The sequence below is a fragment of the Stigmatopora argus genome, chromosome 9, assembly GCF_051989625.1.
Source record: "Stigmatopora argus isolate UIUO_Sarg chromosome 9, RoL_Sarg_1.0, whole genome shotgun sequence".
Classification (NCBI taxonomy): domain Eukaryota; kingdom Metazoa; phylum Chordata; class Actinopteri; order Syngnathiformes; family Syngnathidae; genus Stigmatopora; species Stigmatopora argus.
In genome coordinates, this window is record NC_135395.1 from 17702256 (window position 1) to 17721985 (window position 19730).

A 19730-nucleotide genomic window follows, 5' to 3' on the forward strand; every position below is an offset into this window, starting at 1 on the left:
TGGGGGGGGGGGCGAAGACATTTTTTGATTCCCTGTCATTTGGGGTTTCCTCCCAGCGCCGTGTTTTGTCACGCATCAAAGTCAATTTGCAGCTAATGGCCGCTAGATTAGCGCATTTGTGCCTAACGTGCCGCTTTGATACCGGTGACACTGATGGTGATGGCCGTGTGTGGGTGTGTGCGTCCCGGGGGCCCCTCGCTTGTGTGTGTCACGTTACAGGAAGGACGCGGCCGAGGGGCCGAGGGGCCGACTGACCCCCCCGCCAACACGGCAGTTTGAACAAGTGGCACATCACAATGCGAGGAGCGGCGAGTTGTGCACTTTGACACGTAATGACAGAACGTTTCAATGCTGGCGGTCTAAAGTAAACAGTCCTGCACAGAAAGCTGAAAGATGCCAACACACATGCACACACAAACATACACCCTCTTACCCAAACCCATCACCCCTCCTACAAAGAAACCCCCCCTAAACTTCTGAATATCCACAATCACTGGTGGATATTAAATAATTATGCCAGAAAAATGCCGTCTTAAAATGTGGTGTGATTTCACGACAGTGCCGAAATATTGGATGGAATTGAATTGATTGGAATTGAATTGATTGGAATTGAGTTGATTGGAATTGAGTTGATTGGAATTGAGTTGATTGGAATTGAATTGATTGGAATTGAATTGATTCTATGCTATGGAATGGAATTTTAGTGAATTGAATTGAATTGATTCTATGCTATGGAATGGAATTTTAGTGAATTGAATTGATTGGAATTGAATTGAATTGAACTGGATGGAATTGGATGGTATAGAATTAATTGGAATTGAATTGATTGGAATGGTATGGAATGGAATTTTAGTGAAGTGAATTGAAAGTGAATTGAAAGTGAATTGAAAGTGAATTGAAAGTGAATTGAAAGTGAATTGAAAGTGAATTGAAAGTGAATTGAATTGTTTTATTGTCATTATACAAGTATGAGCTTTACCATGAAGTGCACAAATAACTATAACAAACAAACAGACAAATAATAATCAATCAATAAATATCCAATGAATAAGGCCAGCGTTTTGTTTTGTTAGAGGAAAAAAAATAGTATATAATATTTCATTTAAAATCATTTTGTTGTTTGCTTCACCATTTGCAAAACCCTGTTTTTTTTTAAAAGCCAGCTCGTTCTGTGGAATGGCAACTCATCAGCTACACTCGCGTAGAGCAAATCATTAAAAACAAGCCTCTCAGATTGCGATGAAAAAGACACCCGAGCCCGCTCAGGTACTTTCTCCACCTGGGAGGCCCGAGGGGGACGAGGCGGGGGGCTGCTCGAGTCCTGATCAAAGCACGCTATCATTAATTCACGCTAGCTTGGGGCACTTATTTGTCTCCGACTCCTTACGGCGTTTCCACGGCGCCAGCGTTTGTTTTGTCGCGTATCGACAGCCGCCAAAGAGGACGACGAAGGCCGCATGTTATCAGGTGTCTCCTCCTCCTAAGAGCTCTTCCACTTATCGTGAAGTTCTGTATCGTCTTGGGTTCACCTGCGCGACCTGTGTTTTGCTGCGCGTGCGTGTCAGGCGGAGATGATGTTTTCTTCGGGGGTCTTCTGGACGGGCCTGGTCTTCATCCCCATCACCTCGCTGGTCTTTGACGTGGCCTACAAAGTGTGAGTCTTCTCTCGCTTTTATGTTTTATATTCTGTGTCTTACCGCCGTCGCCATGTGTCCTGAATTAAAGTGTGTGTTTGTGTGTGTGTGTACAGGGTGAAGAAAGTGTTTTTCAAGACGCTGGTGGATGAGGTGCAGGAACTGGAGGCCTTATCCAAAGATCCAGGCGCTGTCGTACATGGGAAAAGGTACACGTTTTTGCGTGGGGGGGTTTACGGAGCAAATGCAAAGCCTAGTCTTCTACTTGATGAAATGTAGAAACCCCAGTAGGGCTAGTTCTGAATCAATTTAATGAGTGAATGACATTTTTAATTGGGGATCATTTGAAAGATTTTTTTTTGCTGAAAAAAGGAAACCTGGCAACCAGTTCTTAGATTATTCCATGAGACAGAGGTTTTGGATTTTACTTTACTTTACTTTACTTTTGTCCAGGATTTTAGAGTTCAACCTTTTCAAGTGAATTATTATTGCTCATTTTAAAAAATGAGTCATCACCATGAAGACATTTCATTGATATTTATGGACATCATTACTTTTAGGCGCCAAATTCAAAACAAAAGCAAGAGGACTCATCAAAAAACTCTTCAATAGTTCCATTTTATATCTTTTAATAGGTAATAGACTACAGTTATTGACTATAAAAATATAGTTTAAGAAAAATACATTATCATGTTGCCATCTAAATATATTCAGCTTTAATAAATCATTTTACGGGTGCCATAAAAAATAGCATTTGATCAAAAGCACGTGAAAAGGCGCCAAAATCAAAACAAAAGCAAGAAGACTCCTTATTTATTGCCGAAATTCTCCAATATTTCTATTTGATATCATATAACAGATAATAGACGACAGTGATTGACTATAAAAATGATAGTTTAAGAGAAATACACTGTCATATTGCCATCTAAAAATATTCAGCTTTTGTCAGATCCAGGATGAATCATTTTACGGGTGCCATAAAAATAGCACTTGATCAAAAGCGTGTGAAAAGTTCAAGTTTTGTTGAGGAAAATAAGGAAACAGAAGTGATGGAGTTGCAATATGAAATCAGTCTAGCGTTCAATCCCTTGCGTTCTCTAGCCAAACACACACGTTAAAAAAATAAAATAAAAAACGTAGAACACGCAGTTTAAAAAAACACACACATTGGTTAGCTTTGCTTAAATTCCTTCCCAGCTTTCCCGCTGCTACGCATATTTGGCGCCCACGTTTGCGTCTCGGCCACTTTGTCTCCCCACGTGGAGCCAGAGTCGGCAGGTAGAGGCGCTTGATAAATGCGTCGTTAACTCGCCCTGTGGTTCGCAGCGTGTGTGTGTGTGTGTGTAACACACTGGCTGACGGTGTGTGTGTGTGTGTGTGTGTCTCTTTGGTGTTTTTTTATGGGGCGCAGCTTGACGGAGAGGGCCCAACTCCTGAAAAACGTCTTCAAGAAGAGCACTGTGAGTCTGTACCGCTCCGAGTCCATGCAGCAGAACCTGCTACGTGAGTTCCTCCACTTTTTATAGCTTTTCTTGCAAGCGTCAACGAGATTGAAACCGTGTTAACGTGCAGCCATTTTTAAAAACGGGCCAACTGAGAAAATGAATCAAAATACACCAATAATTCAAAATCGCCTATGATGATCGTTTTTTGGCCTTTTGTCTTGTTTTTGTTTTTGTTTTTTTCTACTTTTATCTGATGCGACTCGCTTCTGGGATGCAAACAAACTAAATTTCATTGTATTTGTTTATTTTATACAGTGATGAAAAGTAGGCTGTTGGTAAACAAAGATTCCATTGTAGCATGTTTTTAACCTGTAAAGTGTTTAAAGTTTACATGAAAAGTGCGTCGCTAAAAATAGAAAGAAAGGTTTCTATTTTGTGTATTTGCCATTTTCACTCATCTCATTTTCTGTACCCCTTTATCCTCACAAGGGTTGCGGAGGGTGCTGGAGCCTATCCCAGCTGACTTCAGGCCAGAGGTGGGGGCCACCCTGAATTGGTGGCCAGCCAATCGCAGGGCACAATGGACACAAACAACCAATCACTCATAGCTAGGGGCAATTTCGAGTGTCCAATCAGCCTACCATGCATGTCTTTTGAATTTGGGAGGAAACCGGAGTACCCGGAGAAAACCCACATAAACATGCAAACTCCACACAGGTGGACCAACCTGGATTTGAACCCAGGTCCCCCACTGTTAGGCCGACGCGCTAACCACTCAACCATATTTTCAATTTTTTTTTAGCAAAAAAAAGCGTAGTTTTGATTTTTTTTCTTTGTTCTCTCCTTTGTTTGATGATTTTGTTTCTGTTTGTCTCGTAGGTGGGGATGAAATTCTTGTGGTGTGATTGTTTTCATGACTCCTAATTGACCTCTTAAAGCCTTTGTCCTTTGCTTTTGTAGCTCCTCACTAGAATAATAGTCAACCTAGCTTCCCATTGGCTGCTTTTTTCCCCCTGTAGTACCATCGTGTGCCTGCTGTGTCCCCACTTATAGTCAAGGTAGCAAAACGAGCAAATATTGCGCCCTTATTCCCCCTACAAAGCATTCGCCAGGGCGCAAAACCTTTCAGCCGGCCGCCAGGTACCGAAGGTGAGACTCGTAGGGATCATTTAGCTCACGTCAGTTAGCCTGCTCTTGTGATATTTCAATGTTTTGGGAAAATGACGTCCGCTAGGACAGACGACTCGACAGGAAATACATGCTTTTTTTTTTTTTTGCATTTCAAGTTGAACTGACACTGAATCTGTTTTCTTCTTTTTTGAATGGTCAGACGGCTACGCCTTTTCCCAAGACGAGAACGGAGTGGTGTCCCAGTCGGAGGTGATCCGAGCGTACGACACCACCAAGGAAAGAAGCCGAGAGTGGTGAGCCCAGACCCGACCGGAGCCGCGACCGCGACTGCGACCGCTCCTCCCCGCTTTCTTTCGGGACTCTTGACGTACGCGACCGGAGCGGAATCGTGTCTTCTTTCACCAATCGCGTTCCATCATCCAGCACGCCGCTTCCTCTCCAGGAAAGCGTCTCCTCTACATTGGCTCCAAAACAACGCCCTGAGCGCCGAACCAAATTTTTTTGCGGCCCATCCAAAAAAAACAAAACAAAAACGGTTCGTCCCCAACGGCAACGAGATTCGAACTGGCGTCAGATTGCCAAAGAGCGCTGGTAAACGCCATGGTCCAATTGGGAAAAGTCCGACCTCCTTTTTTTTTTGACACTCTACTCTTGGAAACGTGTCGTTTGCGGTACGTCAAGGCCTTACATTTGCATCATGCCTTCACCAAATCGATCCTTTTCAATTCTTCACGTAATGTAGACACGGTGCCTGCTTTTAGTTTGCGGCCTAGTCTAGGTTTCACTTTTTTTTTTTCTTTAATTTTTCTTTTTTTTGTTTGACTTCCGCCCCGCTGACGGACGAGCGCATTCCACACGTCACGAATCACAAAGGTGCCTACGCTCCATCCCCGAGGAATGAGCTCGCATCAAAACTCGCCGCCGAGGCGCACGTATGGAAATTGGAGGATTCAAAAAAGAAAAAGAAAAAAAAAAGGGAACAAAAAATCGATATTCCTGACAGCGGTGGCCCGTGTTTCCCCGACAACGGAGAATCGAACCCTTCCGACATAAGTGCCATTAGCTTCAAGGAGAGAGAAATATTACCCAGGAATCTCGGCGCCAGTTTCCAAACGACCTCGTCTCTATAGTTATTCTTTTGTGGATTTGTATTTTTATATTTGGAGATGTACACACTTTGCATCGACTGGCTTTGTAAAAGCGATGGTCCGCAACTTTTGTCCAACAGAGCGAATGAGGAACGCTGAGCTTTCTTAAAAACGTCTCGTTCTGCCACCTGACTGTTGTTTAATTTAATTTCATTTTCTTTTCTTTTTTTTTCGTCATTGGACTTTACGCGTCACGTCCGTGCGATGGCTTTCTTCTCCCCATGGGAGCTTCGACTTCTGACTGTGGTGTGTTTGCGTGGGCTCGACGCTTGCATGTGCATGTGACCAACGATGTGAGCGCGCGTCGGCTACCGTTAACGTTTTCGTCTGCCTTGCACGGCTGTCTTTCAAGGCGGAATATTAAAGCCTCGCTGGAATATAAAAAAAATGATGGAACATTAACCAGGAAAAATGCCCCATCCGGTCGGAGATAAAGTTGGTACGAGGAGTTTCGCTTATGGTGACGCAATAGTCAACTCATAAATATATCTTGAGAAAATCTCTCTAAGGCGATAAACACAAAACTCATGAAAAACGGCAAGCCTGATTTCATTGGTTTATTGCACCCTTAACCCTAGAATGGTAACCCTCTATTTCAGGGGTTACCTTTCACGCTTCTGAAATAGAGGGTTACCATGGTTACCGGGGGAAAAAATGGGTACCCTTCATTGCACCGTCTTGCTTAGGACCCATTTTTTCTCCCCGGTAACCATGGTAACCCTCTATTTCAGGGGTTACCTTTCACGCTTCTGAAATAGAGGGTTACCATTGTTACCGGGGGAAAAAATGGTACCCTTCATTGGACCGTCTTGCTTAGGACCCATTTTTTCCCCCGGTAACCGTGGTAACCCTCTATCTTCGGGGTTACCTTTCACGCTTCTGAAATAGAGGGTTACCAGGGGGAAAAAATGGGTACCCTTCATTGCACCGTCTTGCTTAGGACCCATTTTTTGCCCGGTAACCATGGTAATCCTCTTTCAGGTGTGGAAGGTAACCACTGAAATAGAGGGTTACCATTCTAGGGTTAAATTGGGAATGTCGTAACTGAGGTGAAGAAAAGTTATTTCAAAGGTAAATGCGCAATTTTCACTTTTCGTGAGACTAGACTGGTGAAATCGACGATCCGCCGTACTAATTCGAACGCTTGCCAAGAAGTTACTTTGATCCATCATGTGGTCTGAAACAAACCCTATTTTCCTTCAATAAATTTCTCGTAAACACACAACTTGATTTCGGCAAAACATACGTTGCCACCGTTCGATTTTGACGCTTTCCCGTTCAAATTCCAATCAGAATCTCGCCGAATTCCAACTTTATCGCCACCGTATTCGTTTTCGGCGTCGCCTTAATACTTCTCGGTCAGACCGGCCCGACCTCCTGATATGTTTGAATACGTACGAATGTCAGTCCGTCCGCGTGTCGACGCTAGCTCGTATGACGTCCGCGCGCACGGGTGTCGCTCGAGCGCCCCCTTCCCCCGTTTAGCTGTTGCATGGCCAGCGCGCGGGTGGGATCGTATACGGTCGACTTTTCGAGTGTCCGACGGCGGGCGTCGCTCGGTGTAACTTTATTTCGGTGGTGAACGTTACTGTCGATGTCCCGTTTTTGGGTTGAACAATATTCGCTTGACTGGAAAAAAAAGGCGGAGTTTCTTTCAACTCATCCGATGTACTACGAATGTGGACGTTGTTGTCGTCAGGTTATTTATTTCTTTGGAGTTTGGCTTTTTTTTATTCTTTCAATCAAAGTTGTGCGCTGCATGAGTGGAAAGGAAAGACTTGTACGTACCACTTCACTTTAGAAAAGGAGAAAAAAAAATGTTGATTTAACTATCGTTTCTCGTCTTTTTGAGTTTCATGATTGTTGTGCATGTCGGGACTGCAAATGTATAAGTGTCGTCTAATACGGTCCGCCGAGGCCAACGGAAATAAACTTTACATTCATGGAGTTTTTTGTTTTGTTTTGTTTATTTGTTGAAAAATATACAGGATATTCCGGATTAAACAGGAAAAGCTGCTCCATGTTTACCGAAGGCCCAAATAGTTCCGTTACACCTATAAACATAAAGATGTTGTTTTGAAATTCCACATGAGGACGCGGCATAGCGGCCCAGAATGGGTGGGGTCACGCACGGCAGGGGTGTCCAAACCAGGGCACATGGATCGCCTGTGGACTTGTTTTTTATTGGCCCAAAGCAAATGATGAAAGTCATTAATAATAATAATAATAATAATAATCGGACATAGGCCCTGTCGTCATTATCAACAACACAAAAAGCCTACTTGTCTTTAAATATTGCTACCTACAAAAGCTTATATTCAGATGCATTTCTCAGCTTTAATACTTTTTATTTTAAACCGTGCCCCTGAAACTGTGTAGAATTTCCATAATTTGTTTTGAATGAATGAATTTAGATCAAATAATCATCTGATGTGATTGTTTTTTTGCAGGGACCAGACATTTTCTCTTTGTATCAGTAAGTAGTGTAAGTACAATTACTTTATATTGCTGTCAATTAATTACAATTTTTAGTCCACTGTTAGTTGTTCATGGTTTAAAAAAAATGTCTGTCTGCAGAAGGTTGTGAACTTTCTGTGTGTGGCTCATGTTTTTTTACCTAGGTCTACAATGTCTTCTGTGTCTTATGTCAGAAATTTCCCAAATACGGATGAAATTAAGTTATAACCTAACCTAAATGCAAAAAAATAATAATATGCAGTATACTATAATCGTGTACCATAAGATTTTTTTGGTTATGGACATCAAATTAATTTCAACAGGGAAGGCCGGCCTCAAATAATTTCACTTCTGTTGAATTTGGTCTTTTAAATTGAGATCCCTTTTCCCTGCAGTTAAAGCCACCAAAAAGAAGAGTCAACACGCTCCAAAAAGTGTTGTATTCTGTAAGAAAAACAGAACAAGATACAGGAGCCCCAAGTATAAACAAGAGCTGACAGGCGGAATGTGACCAACGCTCAAGACGGAGGTCGTCAAAGCCGGCGCCAATCGCCATGTGGGCTTCACAGTCGGCTAAACCAGCGCCACGCGGGTCTGTTTTTTTCCAGATCCACTCGCGACCTTCTAGTCTTTTGCGCTCGAGGAGCCACGGTGCTTTTGACGCGCCGGCTACGCTACGCCACGCTCGTTGAGCGCTGACAATGAGCAATCTCAGCGCCGCATTCCAGCGGTGAAGTCGCTCAGGTAGGAAATCTCGGTTCTGCTTTCACGCACGGATTCAGGTCCATTTTAGATGTGGTTCTCAAACTTTGACCAGGCAAGACCACCTCGTTATCCAATCAAACTAAACTCCTTAAATTACAGTACAAATAAAAAGTGGTCAATGCTGTTCTACTGTAATAAGGAATATTTTTTTAAATAGAAAAGTTGGTATATTTTTTAGAACTAACATTTTGTTTAGATAAAAGTCAATGTTACAAGATGTTTTACAAAATATTTAGTGTTTAATTTTTATAATTGCCAACGAGTGACACAAGATGGCAGCAAAACTACTTTTTTATTAGTCTGAGAATCAAGTTTTTAAAAGAATAGAATAAATTTGTAAGCAAAACAAATATTCATAAATTTAAAAAAAATCCATGTAGATATCGTATTCCATGACAATTATAATAAGCGCTTCTAAATGGCTCAAACAATGCAAGCTAGCAAGCTAATTGCTTTAGCTGAGTTTTTTTTCTGCCTTTTCTGTGCTTTTGAAAGGTTACGACAGAATTTCTTGTCAATGTTGCAGTTTGAGAACCACTTCCTGAGTGAAAAAAATATTTTATAATTGTGAGAAATAATGTTATCATTGGAAAAATATGGAATATCCCGCTTGGGAAGCTCTTCTCAAGTAGCCCATTTTCCTCTCCATGCTTGCCAAGGTTATTTGTTTATTGTTAAAAAATAATGGTCAGTACAAAATAGTCACTGCGTTTATGTACACGATAGAATACAAAAAGTGCATCGGTGGCTCGTCCTCGCTCGACGCTCGCTACTCGTCAACTTTGGCCCAAATCCGAGAAGCCCTTCGCTGAAGCGAACGCATCAGGCTGCATGGGGAAGAAGTACTGCTGGGGCAGGAGGAAGGCGGCGCCCCCCGAGGGCAGCTGAGCCGCCTGCATACCCCCCGACGCCACGGGAGACATGTAAGGCGGCGGCGCCAGGGCCCCGCGGCCCGGCGCCGAGATGGCCGCCGACGCCGAGCAACCGTGCTGCTGCTGGCCGCCGACGGAGAACCCCCGCACGGAGCCGCCGCCGCCGCCGCCCACCGAGCTGGAGCTGGTGGTGGCCGTGCTGGACTGTCTGGACGGGGCGCGCAGGCCGGGGGGCGCCGCGGTCAGGATCATGGGGATGGTCTCGCCCTGGCAGCTACGCAGCGAGAAGCGGATGGCTTGCTGGGCGGGCTGCTTGGGTCGGAGGCAGGTGCAGCAGTAGACGGCCACCAGGGAGCCCACCACCACGAAGGCCACGAACATGCTGCCCACCATCAGGAAGGGCATGTAGACGGGCTCTGTGGACAAACGGGGAGATGGAGGGGTCACCGACGTGGTGATCGCGCATTCACGTTGCGGAAATGAACATCTATCATTGCGAAGTTAATTTTGCCTCATTTTAGGGTACGTATGGGTCACTTCCTGTAAGTTTGGATCATTTCCTATTGGTTTAAGGGGGATATGCAGACTGCTCCCTGTTGATTGGTCGCTTTCTGCTGGTGTTTGGTGACTTCTTGTTAGTTTGGGGGCATTTCGAGGTTCCCTGTTAACTCATTGGTTGCCATTGACAACACCGTTTTGACTACAGACGAATCAGAAAAATCTGGTTTCCGGAGCCTGTTGAGTAGTCGGGCAGAATAACCTAATGGGCCTCTTCCAGCCCACAGGCCATATGTTTGATCCCTGCTTACTTCCTATTTAATGGCAGAGTGCAATTTTCAATCAATCATAAAACTACAAAAGTGTGTTTTTAACCCCCAAAATAAAGCCAAACAAACATGGCACCAATCAATTGAACACCACTAATGTCTCATCTATTTCTCCACCAGGTGACCTCCTCGAAGAAAACAAACAGTTCAAGTTACACTTGAGCGAGTGTGTGTGCTCTGTGGGAGGAAATCACAAGATTGTTTATTTATTTGGCTTTAAAAAAGGGAAATTGCGTGAGATCCCTCGGAGGCCAATCCGCACCCCTCGCACGCAGGCAGGCCGTGGTTGCGTGAGCCGTTTGGGAAATTTGATATGGATAAAGCTCTCAAGGGGACCGCTGTTAACTTCTCACAATCCACAATGACTTCATGTAACACTTTGAAATGTTTAAGTAGGCCAAAAGGGTGGCTTGACAATGGCGTTTGTCTAAATTTGTCATTTTTAACCGTTACGTTCGACTCATTTGTTGCAAGTGATGGCGTTAGTTGTCGAGTACATTTTAACCAAATAGGACAGAAATGAAGCACTTAAATCAAGTACTGTATTTTAAGATTAGTTTTCAAGAGGTAAGGCGTCAAAAGTACATCACCCATTCATGCACAAATTATGTTAAACTCTATTAGGGCCCTCATTTAATACAAATTAATTCATGTATTTGATCGGGAGAGACGAACAAACTCCCTGTCAAAATGGATTGGACGCTTAGTTCAACCAATGGGATTTAAGATGACCATTCACAGCGATTTTTGACTGAATTAGACGTCTATTGCTGTCAATGGGTTAAATAGCATGAGGTGAGGATAAAAATCCTCAACTTAAGAGCATCACTTGTGGGGCAAAAGCAGTGTATGTTCCAGTTCTGATTCATTTACTTGATGTTGTTTTGATTGCAAGGTTGTTTGTTTATTTGTTTGTGTTCGGTGTGCGAGATGGACAGCTCGCAGATACGTACGCGCAGCATACTCGATGTGGTCGTTGTCGGGGTCGGCGGCGGAGGGAGGCCGGTCGTTGGTGCAGCCGTCCTGCTCCAGGCGCGCGTCGGCGGCGGCGCAGCAGTAGCGAAGCGCGCATGAGCCGCAACACACGGTGGCGTCGCTCGTGTCGAAGTCCTCCGGGCAACGGAAGCCATCGTGGTAGTTGCCGCTGGCGTCCAGCCAGCCGTGGCAATACTCCCCCCGGGCGTCCGAGATCCGCAGATTCCAAGTGAGGTATCCGAGTAGGAGGCAGTTCAGCAGGCGCACCATCCCGGCGAGGAGGTGATGGCCGGTTGGCCAACTGGCTGGCCGACTGGCTTCCTTCCTTCCTTCCGAACTCCTGCCAACTTGTCGTCAAGTCATCTCGAGTGCGTCTTCTGAGTTCCCGACTCAATGGCCAATGGGCGTCACTCGTGGGAGCCTTTCGTTCATCCCTTCTTTCACTCGAGGAGATCCGCCGACTTGTGAGCTCGACCCCCGGCTGGCCTCGTCTGGGCTCTGCTGGGATCTTCTGGGCTTGTCTGGACTCGGCTGGACCTGGTCCGCCCTCCCACCAAAGCGTTTTGTTCCCCGATCGTGACGTCAGTTCAAGCCACGCCCCCGGGAAGTCATAAAGCTCGAACCTTCGCTCGGACAAGAATGTAAGTTGAGATCGCCTCCTCTTTTTCTATGATTATTATTAATCGTGTGTCTCAAGTGACTATTTCGGGTCATTTAAGAAAACGATCCCAAACTGAACCCAGATTCTGTAGAAATCTACTGACTCTGATCTTAAATATCCCCTTTAAACTAACATTTGAACCATTTTAAGGTAGTGAAACAAACATTATGATTGCAAAGACATCTCACCTGTTTGGCGTTCCACTTCCATCAGCAGCTTGCAAACTATGACAACAGCACCCCTTAGCGGCGAGTACCAACTTTTGCACATGATTCATTCGGCTAAATTAGCAAATATGGATACGGAGGGACGCTTCAAACGATTACGTTCATTCCCCTTGTTCCTTTTAAATACCTCATCGAACCCCCAGTGTCCATTTGCTCGGCTTGAGTCGAGTGACTAGTCTGGTCTAGGACTCGGACTAGGACTAGTCTTAGTCGTAGAAGGCAAGTCCCGCCTGTCCCCCCACCCCCAGCCAGCCACCGAGCAGCCGCCCTCTTGCCGGATCAGCCTCGACACGGACCTCCCGCCCGGGGATTGGAGACGCTGCATGTCAGCGAATCGTTGCCCCCCCATCGATACCCAAGCATCCTCCCTTGCTTCCTTTGAATCGGCCAGACGGCGACGGCAAAAGCGCTCGCCCGAGCTCCATACCTGGACCCACCTGGGATGGAGGGGGACACGCCGCCCGCCGAGCACCAAGGCCCCTCCGACGCCAAGATGAGCCGAGGTGACCCGGCCAGGCTTTGGCAGTGCAAGGCGCGTCTGGAGCGCTTCGCCTCGGTCGAGCCTTCGCTCTTCGCCGATGCAGACGCCGGACACATGACGTTCCATCCCGGGCAGGGTCTGCCGTTCCAGGCGCAGCGCCACCAGCTGAACCATGGCGACCACCACGCAGGGTTCGCCGCCGAGGGCAGGCCCTGCTCCGGGGTCCCGACGTCCACCTCCGCGGAGGGAGCGGCCGGCGTCGCTCTGGACACCCGGCGGCGACGCGCCTTCGTCGGCGTGGCGGAGTCCGCACACCCCGCCGGACGGCGGAAGGTGGAATCGCCAGACTGCACCTTCGGGATCACTTCAGGTGCGTTTACAACTTTTGACTTTCAAACGGGCGACATGTTTGCAATGCCAAATGTTCTATTCTGGTCCAAATATTGAGAGTCTTCTTTCACGTCCTGACATTAATTCAGGTAGACACAGTCCTTAGTAAACGTGACTGCAAAGAATGGAAATAATATCATTTATTTGCTTCCCTTTATGGTCACCATTGTTTTATTTGGTCTTTGATTGATGATGATCAATCGGAACGAGAGTAGTGGTCGTTTTTGGAGATTCACTGTACAAAATATCATCAAATTCACTGTGTGTAGCTCTTACTGGAAGACATTGTTCTTCTTCGGGGTGCATGTAGTGGAGGGTGTCGGTGCCCGGGAAGGATGGATGGGAGGGTGCGTCTAAGGCAGACCAAACCTGACATCAAAGTGATGAACCTAATCCTCACTGCTGTGAAATTAAACATGAGAAATCTCATCCCTTAATCTCTCTATCACATTTTGCAGATCACAGTTTACTTGATGTCGCTTTGCCGTTTTGTTGAAGATTTCACTAATCAGTTCCCACTTTGTTACATTTCACCAAATCTTATCCAAAAGAATACAAAAAAATGCCATCATGGTTCATGATGGTATTACAACTTTTAAAGGCCGTGTAGCTCTGAATTTCTGCGATTTGTTTCATTGCTCGTTCACTATCAAAGACGTAAAACAATGTTTACGTGTTCAACTGCTCCTAACTAAAGAATGAGTAGAAACAGAAAAAAAAGATTGAGTGATTTGATGTTTCAGTTCATAAATGTTGAAAAAGTGCAAAGAGTAACTGGACAATGAAATAAAATGCATGTGAATTTGTTATAGTGAATATGATCCAAATTCTTATCTGAATGAGGTTCATTCTTTTTTTTTTTTGGCATTTCAAACATCGCTTTCAACTCAAAAAAATGTTTAGACATTTTGATTGAGAATTTACGTGAAATCCCGTCTCTGAACCTCTTGGCCAATAGTATGTGTCATTGTTTATCTTCAACCTACACAAGGGACTAAAGATGGAAATTAGCCCTTGGCTATAATCTTACATATTTACATACGTATATGTCCATTTACATGAATATAAATATGGTCATTAATACTTGATGTCCCTTATTCAATAAATCAAACTCAGAATTGTAACGCCCTTTGTTTGGCTCAAATTTAAATCTTCCACAACGTTACTGCCGAGTTAAAACAGAACCACATTACCCCAATTTTGTCAACAACATACCACTCATCCTCACCGGTCATTGGCTAAACGTCTCCTTGATTACAGGAAATAAAGTTGCCGAAAAGAAGCCCGCCATGGCGTTGAATGCGGGCATATAAAAAAGACCCTCTCTAAGTATTGCGATTAAAACAAATGGGCCTCGTAAATTCTCCACGGCCGAGTGTGTTGCGTTTAACGACGTTTTACGAGGCGACTCGGCTCAAAAGTGGGGAGAGAAGCAGAAATGGGGGAGGGAGGTTTTGGGGGAGAATGATGAGGGGGTGGGGGGTGCAAGATATCAGCCACATCTGCGTTGTTGCACCAGACGACGCGCATATTAATAACCGTGGCACATCTGTGCCAGACTGATAGACACATTTGAGCGATTGTCTATGTACGTAGGAGACGTGTCTGGACTCAAATGCCAGATTATTATTCCCGTTCAGCACCACAATCAGTTCCAGGACCGTCGTTATAAACAATGGCAAATGAATACCTATGACGGCGTGGGTCAAAATATTAGCTCGATTATCTCGGCCAGGCTGAATGGATTTGGAACGGTGTGCCAATGTAGAAGATTAACAAGCGTGTGTTCCTATCAACCGTGTCGTTTGCAACCTAAATGTTGAAAACGAACATGAATCAAGAGGAGAAATTTCACCAAATTTGAAGAAAAAAATGATGACAGTAAGACTATTTACATAGAATGTCTTCATATACCAAATGAACATGCTGACGTCACCCTCGTTCGTTTGCATTCATATGCAGATGCTCATCCGGGCTGCCAAAAAGAAGAAAAAATAAAATCCACTTTAACTTGACTTCCTATGAGTCTTCTTCTGCAATAAAATCCCCAAAAAGCTTGCTTAATCTGGCTTGTCACTTCGTCAAAGCACACTGTACTTTTTAAACCTGTCCAACCACCCAGAGTTAGCCTATTCTATCAATTTTATGTAGCGTTCGTTCTCAGTAAAACCCATGTAGCGGTTGATAGATTTTATTGTGTGTATATATATGTTTTCCATGTATTTATTATTTTTTAAATGGAAAATAACTGACTTTTCTGGTACAGTTATGTCATTTTATCTCCTGTTTGTAACCATGTGAATTTTGAATTATTGTTTGTAAGTGCCATTATCTTGCATTTGCTAAACAAAGAGCATGTTTGCCTCAGACATTGTCATCGCAAACAGGATCTTGCGACAAACGCTCCCTGCCCGTACGAACGTGAACAAAGACAACTGCATCACGACAGCTCACACACACACGTTCGTTATTGTCATCAATTCCTGTCTGTCTGTTTGAACCCCGTTTGTATGAGTGATTTTTGCAAAGAGGCGCTCAAGTTGCAACTACCTTAGTGCATCATGACCTTGCATTTAAAAAAAGTTTAAAAAGTTCTCAAAGCTAATAAAATTGTTTAAGCACTAGTCTATGGTGCGGTTAGAAAAAGAAAAAAAATATTTTTTTTTGCTTTTGCGCCCTGTGGAGATGACACGGATTGAATGCTTTGTGGGGTAAAAGAATGTCTCCAGTTAATCCTTTGAGTTCTTTCTTAATTTTCCAGAGAACCGACTCATCCTGGACGCCTTTGCCAAGGAATGCAGTCGAGTCCTCAGCCTACTCAACAACGGACGGCTGCTGGAACCCTCGCCGTCCCTCCCCGTCGCCATCAAGACGGAGGACGTTTGCAGCGCCGGTCCCCGCACCAAGTCCGAGGAGAACTCTTCTTCCCCGTCCGTGGATCTGGACGAAGAAGCGCCCCAAAGCCATTTGAACCAACAACAGACTTCGGCCGTTCTTCGCCTCTTCACCGACTCCCTGCATAACTATCTGCTCTCCGGGCGGCGGTGGCGGGGAGGCCGGCCGCTCTTGGGCTCGGACGACGAGCGCTGCCGCTCGGCGGAACCCGCCTCCGAGGCCTCGGCGGGATGGGGCTCGCCCTCGCCGTCCGACTCGTACGGACACCCTTCGTCCACGCTGCCGGAAGACGAAGACGAGGACGAGGAGGAGAGTTGCTGCCCGCGTTGCCTGGAGCTGGAACAGGAAGTGCTGTCGCTGCAGCAGGAGAACGAGGAGCTCCGCAACAAGCTGGAAACCGTGCCAGGTATGCCGGTCCGAGCCAGTTTGGATTGATCTACTGTCTATTTTTTTTCACATTGTAGGGACAATGAGATTGTAGCAATACACATATTCCAATTCACTTACATACGGTATTTTCTCGCATATAAGCCGCATTTATAACTACAAAAAATGATGACTGAATCAAGGGTATGGCTTATATGCTATACTCTTTTTCACCAGTTGATTTGGGCAGAGTAACATTTACTATTTGTTGGTTATTTTCTGTTTTGCAGTAAGAAAACCACCATTACTGGATGAATTCATTCCTTAGGATATTGACCCTAATAATGTGCTTTTGATTCATACAGTATCTCAGAAATACCACGTGCGATGATTTTTCTTCAGATTTTCCCTTCTAAGTTACACATTTGTACTCCCTATTAAAACCATGAATATGGAGGTGAAAATATATGCGAGAAATTGTAAAATTCTACAATTTTAAGGCAAATTCAAGGGTACGGCTTATACGCGGGGCGGCTTATATGCGAGAAAATACGGCAAACAAATCGGGAGAACATGACAAAACTTGTAAAAAGAAATGGACTAATGCAGCAATATGAAGAATGTGAGACTAATATTTGTCAATCATACAACTTCTGAACACTAAACTCTGTTTGTCAGCTAATCACTGTGTTGCTCTCTCTGACTGTCGCCCCTGCACAGTTCCCTGTCAAAATGTTCTGGAATACTTCAAGAACGTTGTCGAGTTTCACCACCAGCTCGTGCCACCCGTACCCGAAGAACCGCTCACCGAGGTGAGCTCAAAATCTTGGTCGACGTTTGAAAATGTGCACCTTTTTGTCATCGTTTTTGCTCAAGTGCACGTCCGTGTCATATGTTTGCAGGAGGAAGAACAGCAGACGGTCTTTGAGGTTGGTGATTCTTTTTAATACGTACTGAACTTTGTTATTTGGATTTTTCTTATGACAAAGTCGAGTCTTGGTACACAAGTCACATATCAAAAATGGTTCCTATTTCTTTGCGAGTTTATCAAAAGCAGCGAAAAACGTACAACTCTAGATATGTAAAGCTAATACAGTAATCCCTCGAATATCGCGGTTAATGTCGACCAGACATGGTCGCGATAAACGAAAAATCGCAAAGTCGGATCACCCCTATTATAACTAACTTTTTTTTTCTTCAGTGCTGAGTCCTAGTAGCAAGCGGAAGACAGGGGAGTGGCTTCCACTTGCGAGTTTCTTAGATTAGATTAGAACTTTATTTCATCCCGTGTTCGGGAAATTTCTTGGTTGCAGTAGCAAGACAGACACAAAACACACGACATTGTAAACCTAGGTAAAAAACTGGAGCCACACACAGGAAGTCCACAAGGTGGGGACCTTCTGCAGACTGAGACTGAGGTTACCACACCTTTCAGCGTGGATTTTCACGTTTTTATGAATTTAAAAAAAATGAATTAAAAAAAAAAGTTTTCTTTGTCCCCAGAAAAAATCTGCAATGTAGTGAATCCGCGATATTCGAGGGATTACTGTATAGCGTCTCTTCTCGTGTACAGGGAAGCAAACAACTATTGGAGAATTACCCGCTCTTCATCAGCAACAAGCAGTGGGACGAGGCGGTCAACTCTTCCAAGAAAGACGGCCGGCGACTACTGCGCTACCTGATCCGCTTCGTCTTCTCCACCGACGAGCTCAAGTTCTCGTGCGGCCTGGGCAAACGCAAACGCTCCGTCCACTTGAGGGAAGCCGGCCTGGAGAGACGACCGCTCAACCCCATTAAAGTCAGCTGCCTCAGAGGTACCATTATTTGTTTGCTCGGAATCCCAGAGCGAGGTCGGCAGTCGCCCTCGACGGGGACCGCTCGGCGACCAAATAGTGAACGCGAAGCTCCTGTTTTTCAACTGTTTTCCCTCAGAGTTCATCCGCGTGCACTGCGCCTCCAACCCCGACTGGTGGATGCCCTCCGAGGAGCAGATCAACAAAGTTTTTAGCGATGCGGTAGGCCACGCTCGGCAGGGGCGCGCGGTGGGCACCTTCCTCGGGGGAGGCGGCGGGGGCGGCGCCGGAAGTAGCATCCTCTATCTGGACGGCTTTGACGGACACCTGTCTCAAGACGAGCTCTATTTGAAAGGATGTCAAAATGGCCAACTGGACTGACGGACCAAGCAAGGGTAGCTACTGTAACACAATTCTTCAAAATCACTAACCTTATCCTGTCAGGGGGCAAAACTCAATTTATTCAACATAACTAAATATGCGACGATCATACATGGTTCCATTTAAGCAATATGAGCAGTTATAGTTGTTGTTTTAAAAAAAAAAAAAACATTACTGAGAGTCGGTCGTCATTTTAAAAAGGAGCTAAATTAGGTTTCGATCAAAAATATCACCCACGCTATACATTTTTCCGACAATTTCAAACTTATGGCCTGTCCACGGTGGCCTAAAACCGGGTTGTCCTAGCCAATTGTGTAGAAAAGACCTAGCCTTAGCGCTCAACCGTTATTTTATTGATTACAAGGAAACCATAAAATAAAGCTGTCAACGTAATGAGCATCCAAATGCAACATTAGAAAAAAAACAACAACTGCAAGATGGGAAAATGTCAGGCTTCTTAGTAGAATATTATTCATAAACAATAACATGCGGAAATGAACTTTGCCGAACTAATGCTAATGTTAATTTATGCGCACTGTATTATACACCACCCAGTATAGCAACCACGAAAACATTGTTTAAATTGCGACTGTTTTAGTCTAATTGTACGCCGGTAAACGTTGAAATTAAATTAATTTGACGTCATTTGAAAAAATATGAATGCGCTGGGAATGTGATGGAAAAACCACTGAAACCATGCCTTTAAAAAGTGTTTGTTTTTTAAAATGCTTGTAGGGTGCTGCCGTAAAAATGCCTTAAAATTGACATCCACGTTGTTAAAGATTAATTTCCGAACAAAAAACTGTGTATTTTCCCTCCATTTTTAGCAATTAGCATTTGTAGCATTTTTTTTCCACTAGGAATTTAAGTTTTGTTGGCCAGTGCAAATTCAACATCCGTCGTTTGTGAACATTGCTGTGTGAAAACATACCATAATTCATATTAAATGTTTTCAAGCCACGTAGAAAAGCGCCACGAGAACCTTAAAAATGTCCCGTTCAATCTTTGTGCTCTGAATGTTAATTTAATTGTATTGTGTTATCTATCCTGTCAGTGGCTTTTTCAGCACTGTGAAAAAAAATGTTGATTTGATTTTTACAAATCTTAGACTTTCTGGTTTACAATTACTAATAAAGTAAGTAAACACTGATACTCAACTAAACCATTTCATTTAATCCATTGGCCGCCTAAAAGTTGCTACCAGCCTCTCACAGACAAAGTGGATTGGACGTCTAACGCTGTCAATGGCAATGGAAGAGCCAGTTCTCCTACTTTAAATGAA

General features: G+C 44.5%; 3 protein-coding genes across 10 annotated transcripts in view; 2 read left to right on the top strand and 1 right to left on the bottom strand.

Annotated features, from left to right (window-relative positions):
* atp8a1 (ATPase phospholipid transporting 8A1) overlaps positions 1–6038 on the top strand; it is a 69903-nt gene extending 63865 nt beyond the window's left edge. For 2 of the 6 annotated variants that reach the window (XM_077609037.1, XM_077609034.1), the window contains 4 exons: positions 1566–1654; positions 1751–1843; positions 3046–3137; positions 4410–6035. In XM_077609037.1, the coding sequence (XP_077465163.1) occupies positions 1566–1654; positions 1751–1843; positions 3046–3137; positions 4410–4507 (372 nt within the window). In that variant the 3' untranslated portion in view covers positions 4508–6035. Of the gene's footprint in view, positions 1–1565; positions 1655–1750; positions 1844–3045; positions 3138–3958; positions 4229–4409 lie in introns of all 6 variants that reach the window. The other 4 variants (XM_077609036.1, XM_077609038.1, XR_013303158.1 and 1 more) reach the window with 3 other exon arrangements.
* A 2115-nt stretch (positions 6039–8153) lies between these two features.
* bend4 (BEN domain containing 4) lies at positions 8154–19598 on the top strand. 3 transcript variants are annotated; one of them, XM_077609780.1, is made up of 9 exons: positions 8154–8559; positions 10400–11622; positions 11704–11895; positions 12132–12993; positions 15775–16314; positions 16995–17086; positions 17177–17203; positions 17848–18088; positions 18207–19598. In XM_077609780.1, the coding sequence occupies exons 4-9, from the start codon at positions 12585–12587 to the stop codon at positions 18446–18448; spliced, it is 1551 nt and encodes a 516-aa protein (XP_077465906.1). In that variant the 5' UTR covers positions 8154–8559; positions 10400–11622; positions 11704–11895; positions 12132–12584; the 3' UTR covers positions 18449–19598. The 3 variants fall into 3 exon arrangements, with proteins under 3 accessions (XP_077465906.1, XP_077465903.1, XP_077465905.1); XM_077609777.1 differs by having other exon boundaries at positions 8281–8344; positions 8424–8559; positions 16995–17203; XM_077609779.1 differs by lacking the exons at positions 8154–8559; positions 10400–11622; positions 11704–11895 and having other exon boundaries at positions 12094–12993; positions 16995–17203.
* shisa3 (shisa family member 3) lies at positions 9232–12012 on the bottom strand. Its single transcript, XM_077609781.1, has 2 exons — positions 11233–12012; positions 9232–9868 (listed from the first exon to the last, which is right to left on the bottom strand). The coding sequence occupies exons 1-2, from the start codon at positions 11522–11524 to the stop codon at positions 9357–9359; spliced, it is 804 nt and encodes a 267-aa protein (XP_077465907.1). The 5' UTR covers positions 11525–12012; the 3' UTR covers positions 9232–9356.
* Positions 19599–19730: the final 132 nt, after the last annotated feature.

Excerpts from the sequence above, each read along its gene's own strand:
- shisa3 (XM_077609781.1), bottom strand. The coding sequence starts at position 11,524 with ATGGTGCGCCTGCTGAACTGCCTCCTACTCGGATACCTCACTTGGAAT. Across the intron at positions 9,869-11,232 it reads CCACATCGAGTATGCTGCGC|AGCCCGTCTACATGCCCTTC; the intron begins GTACGTATCTGC and ends GTTTGTCCACAG.
- bend4 (XM_077609777.1), top strand. The coding sequence starts at position 12,585 with ATGGAGGGGGACACGCCGCCCGCCGAGCACCAAGGCCCCTCCGACGCC. Across the intron at positions 16,315-16,994 it reads CAAGCTGGAAACCGTGCCAG|TTCCCTGTCAAAATGTTCTG; the intron begins GTATGCCGGTCC and ends GCCCCTGCACAG. Across the intron at positions 18,089-18,206 it reads TAAAGTCAGCTGCCTCAGAG|AGTTCATCCGCGTGCACTGC; the intron begins GTACCATTATTT and ends GTTTTCCCTCAG.